General features: G+C 47.2%; 1 protein-coding gene across 1 annotated transcript in view; it reads left to right on the forward strand.

Moving 5' to 3' along the window:
• Dact1 (dishevelled binding antagonist of beta catenin 1) overlaps positions 1 to 4832 on the forward strand; it is a gene marked incomplete at its 5' end in the record, with an annotated part of 7754 nt that continues 2922 nt past the window's right edge. The window contains 3 exons of the mRNA XM_004624938.2: positions 1 to 129; positions 1896 to 2028; positions 2704 to 2859. Coding sequence (XP_004624995.1) covers positions 1 to 129; positions 1896 to 2028; positions 2704 to 2859 — 418 coding nt within the window. The remainder of the gene's footprint in view (positions 130 to 1895; positions 2029 to 2703; positions 2860 to 4832) is intronic.

A 4832-nucleotide genomic window follows, 5' to 3' on the forward strand; every position in this document is an offset into this window, starting at 1 on the left:
GTTCGGGGCGCCCTGCGCGGCGGTCCCGCAGCCCGCGCCGGGGAGCTGCTGCCGGGGGAGGCGGCGCCGCGGAGCCGCCTGGAGGAGAAGTTCCTGGAGGAGAACATCTTGCTGCTGCGGAAGCAGCTGGTAGGTGTCGCGGGCGCGGCGCCGCAGGTGGGCCGGGCGCTCGCCGCTGCGCGCCGGCCTCCCTCCTCGCGGGCTGCGCTCCGGGCGGTGACTCGCGGCCCCGCGGACAGTGCGGGCCTCTCCCCGGGGCCCTCAGGGGCCTGTCCCCCACCGAGGGGGACAAAGCGGGGAGGGGGGCGCGGCGACCGTGGCTGTCGACCCCGACTCGGAGGAGGGCCCTGCCCGGCGCTCCCGCACGCCCGGTGGGGCCCGGAGGCGCGGCGCGGAGGAGTCCTTTGTGGGCGGCCCCGGGAGAGCGGCGGGCGGCGGGGCGCTAGCGCCCGGTCCCTGTCCCTGTCCCCTGTCCCCTGTCCCCTGTCGTGCTGGGCTTGTCAGCGACTCCGTCCTTCAGGGCAGACTTCGTTAGTGGAGAAGCGCAGGGACTTTTGGGTGGGTGTACCGAGAAGAGCGTCTGACCCGCCGCGGGAGAATGGCGGCAGCTCCACTTCGGTGACCTCAAAAATAGTTTTGGGAACAGCAAAAAGACCCTTATCTGACTATGTGTTGCTGTCTGTGTCTAGACCCAGGCTAAGCAGTGGGCCTCTTAGTCCAGCGATGCTGCCTGGTTACGCGTCAGGCGTTTTCTTAGGTTACTTCTTTCCGGACGGTTGGCTGGAGCATCCATGTCCCTTTTTTTGCTTGCTTGCTTCCTTCCTTTTTTTCTGGAAAAACTCAAATTTTAGCAAACAAACATGGTTTACCACAGCTTTTTAAATCGAAAGACAGAGGCGTACATACCCATGCACCGGTTTTGTAAGGCTGTAAGCTGTGGTTTGTGCAGTAGGTCTGTTTTGGCATTTTATTGTGTTTCTTTGGTAACAGACCAGGTTTGCACGTAACACTGATTTGAGTCTATATTCTCCCCGGTTTTTCCTTTCTTTCTCATTGTCGTGAACAATAGCACCGTTCGGTGTTTGCGACTCTCAGGATTGTGCGTGGCTTAGCCCTCTTACCCGTTGGAGGGAAGCAGAGCACTGCGTCGGGAGAATTCCTGTCCAGTCGGTGTTTATGGCAGGCACTATTTTCATTTGTAGACTTGGCGGTTCTGATTTGAACCAGATGCTTTCTGAGTTCTTTAGCCTTTGCAGCGGTGGGAGGCGCTAGGTGGCGGTGTGAGTTAGCACAACCAATCTGTCACCTTTGGAAACTCGAGCTGAGTTCAAATCGTGACGGACTTTCCCTGGAGGGTTTTGGATTCTGCCAGTTCACATTATAGTACTTGGCACCAGGTATTAACGTTAGTTTCTCACTTTCAAAGGCCAAAAGACTGATTAAACCCCTCAGAGCAACTAATAGAAAACAAAATTGCAGGCCCAAGACATTCGGCCAGATAACCTTACCTAAGTAAGATTACAGTGTATTGTAGGAAATCTGTTACGGTAACATCAGATTTGAAAGTCTACTGTGAAGTAGTTTTTTAAAGCTGGCCGTACACCAGATAATTGAAAGTCTGTAGTTTTCTCCCTGTGATTTATAAAAAGTCAGTTTGTGTGTATTAGATAAATTAAAAATTAAATGACTTTTTAAATGAAATTCACTGCAAGATGAGAAAGAATTTAAGATAGGCTGAATCTTGAAATACTTGGAGTTTTACTTACTGCAAAAATGCAGTAAAATTTTGGTTTTGGAAGAGTCTGTGAATCTGGTGGGTAATTTCAATATTTGGAACACTTGGTGGTGCTTGTCACCAAAGTGCGTTCATTTTTCCTTTCTCTGTTCTTAATCAGAATTGTCTGAGGAGAAGAGATGCTGGTTTGTTGAATCAGTTGCAAGAACTGGACAAGCAGATCAGTGACCTGAGGCTGGATGTAGAAAAGACTTCTGAAGAGCGCCTGGAGACTGACAGCCGGCCCAGCTCCGGTGAGAGTGGGAGGTTACGACATTAGGGCTCACGGGGCTCATGGGTGGCTCCCGGGTAACACTTCCAGACCTGTGAAGTGCAATGGGCTTTGTAATGCTCAGAGAATTTTAAAGAGCAGTCTCCTCTTCATTTGCATGAAATAAAGTCAGACAGCAAAATTTGTAATAGTGAGATTGATCAGACTGGAGTCCCCAGGGTTTAAGAAATAGAAGTTTCTCTTGAGATTTCTGGGAAAGCAGTTCTCCTTTGAAATTTGAGAAAGTCAGAACTGGGCTAGAAAATTAGTCACACTTCAACTTCCTGAGACCACTTCAAAAGTTTTTTTTTTAAACATTTGGCTCTTTAGATTTGTTTTTCTCTTAAAGTTATAAACATTCATAGTACAGAGGAGGCTCTTTCAGGCCTCAATTCCTTTCTTACACATAACTTAAAGGTGGGAAGGTCAGTTTAAACATGTAACTTTGAAGTTACTCATAGTTATGTGCTCTTTGCCTCTTCATAAGGATTTTTGCTGTAAAACCATAAAGTCAGGACTCTAAAATCCAGTGAGCAAAATTTGTCTCCAGAAGCCCCAAACAAAATCACTTGCCTGGAAAGTTTACTTGTCTTCCTTTCAAGCATGAATGTGCATTATTCCTTGACATAATCTTAATTCTAGATGTCTTTATTTGTAGGGTTTTATGAACTGAGTGACGGGGCTTCAGGATCCCTTTCCAACTCCTCCAACTCGGTGTTCAGTGAGTGCTTATCCAGCTGTCACTCCAGTACTTGCTTCTGCAGCCCCCTGGAGGCAGCCTTGACTATCTCAGATGGTTGCCCCAAAGCGGCAGGTGAGAAGTTTTAACACTGATAGAAACGGACACTGGGATGGGTTATGGGCCTCTGAAGTGAACTAGTTTCAGTGCCTTTTGTTTTTTTTTGGCGGAACCAGGGATTGAATTCAGATCCTTGCATTTGCCAGTCAAGCGCTTATCCTACTGAGCCATCTCCCCGGCCCCATTTCAGTGCCTTTTACTGTACTGAGCCATCTCCCCGGCCCCATTTCAGTGCCTTTTACTGATGGAAAATAAAGTTCGTCAGAACTGCAGTTGCTGCTGGTGCCGTAGTTACATGTAGGACCCACAGCTTGGTGTAAGTGGATATCCAGGAGTCCAGTGTCTGTGGGTGCCATTTGGCTTTGTTTTGGTAACAGCAAGACAATTTAACTTAGAAATGCTGTCCCAATACTTACAGGTTTTGAGCTCCTTTTCTGAGCCTTTGCTGTTAGTTTATTTAACTTGTCTACATTTTCTTTCTGGTGCTGGGGTTTGTAGGGTGTTGTACTAACAAGCACACTAAGAATATATTCTACTGAGCTACAATCCCTGCTACTATGCAACCTCCTGTCTTCATTTTCTTTTTTTTCTTTTTGCAGAACCAGGGATTGAACTCAGACTCCTGTGCTTGCCAGGCAAGCGTTTATTCTACTGAGCCATCTCCCTGGCCCCCTTCATTTTCTTTTGAAAGCCATTCTGAAACTGTTTTCCTCCTCCTGTTTTAGCATTTAAAGCTACCATACCCCTTAAGTTAAAAATGTCTGTCAGTGGCCCCTCCATATTTCCCACAGTGTGCTAGGATCCTTATGGTCCCTATACCCTAATTCTCTGTTGAGCAGTGAACTCCAGGGAAAATAATGACATTGTAGTGAAGAATTTCCACATTCCTGCTATGTGTTTACTAAGTGCTCTACATACATTTATCTCCTTTGGATCCTTTTGCAGGGTACAGGTATAAGCTCTATTTTATGTGTCTGAAAAATGGGGTTAAGTTAGGTTTCTAAAAGAGACTGCAAGGGCCAGGGAGATGGCTCAGTAGAATAAGCACTTGCCTGGCAAGTGCAAGGGTCTGAATTCAATCCCCAGTTATACACCCCCCCCCCCAAAAAAAAAAAGAATAAAGTAAAACAAGAGACTGTAGCTGCAGAGTAGCAGAGGCAGGAGGTAGGCTCCTGTGTTATTACTGCAGGGTGCCTGTTTTTCTGCCACAAGGAAATTCAGAAATTGTGTTCAACCATCTCAAAATGGAGCAGGAATTTTGGCTTACAGTCCTGTGTTAGACGCTTACCTGCTAGGGGACCTGCCCATTAGCTTAGTTGTTGAAGTGACTGCGTAGTAAACAAAGCAATCAGCATGCTGTGGTTGATCCCCAGGTCCTCAAACCTTACCAGACCTGCCCTGAAGGCATCCTGAGCCAGCCCCCCCAAAAAAAACCCAACAAAAAACCATTTTAGAAGCTTACCTGCTAAATGGCAGTTGTTACTGAAATGTAGGACTCCTTTGTTGGTTCTGTCATACTGTAACTGCTTGGAGGACCTGAGAAAATACGGAGCTTAGAGCCCTTGTAGTGTTGGCACAAGCCAACATACTCATGGGTTACCTGTATTTTCAATTTGGTATAAAGCTGAACTTTTTGATCCCTGCTAGGCCAGTATAACACTGAACAGCAGAGGTTGCTGGTTGGTGTCTGCATTTGTACAGTGTGTGTTGTCAGCAGAGTCATTTGGAGAAGCAGAACTTTGTTATCCGGTGTGTCTGGGCCTCAAGTTCATTGGTAATTGCACCCCTTCACTCTGCAGATCTGGTTTCAAAGGGAAAATTTATAAACCTATTAAAAAGCACTTTGGTACAGGTTTTCCTTGAAGACAGACCCCTAGTTCTTCCAAATGCCGCATCTTCACATAATTGAGACAGTTGGGCTGGGCCCTGGAGTCTGGCCCATTTTGTTCAACTCTGAATAGGGAAAAGAGATAAATGACTGGTAAAGT

This window comes from Octodon degus, unplaced genomic scaffold, assembly GCF_000260255.1.
Source record: "Octodon degus isolate 3935 unplaced genomic scaffold, OctDeg1.0 scaffold00007, whole genome shotgun sequence".
Classification (NCBI taxonomy): domain Eukaryota; kingdom Metazoa; phylum Chordata; class Mammalia; order Rodentia; family Octodontidae; genus Octodon; species Octodon degus.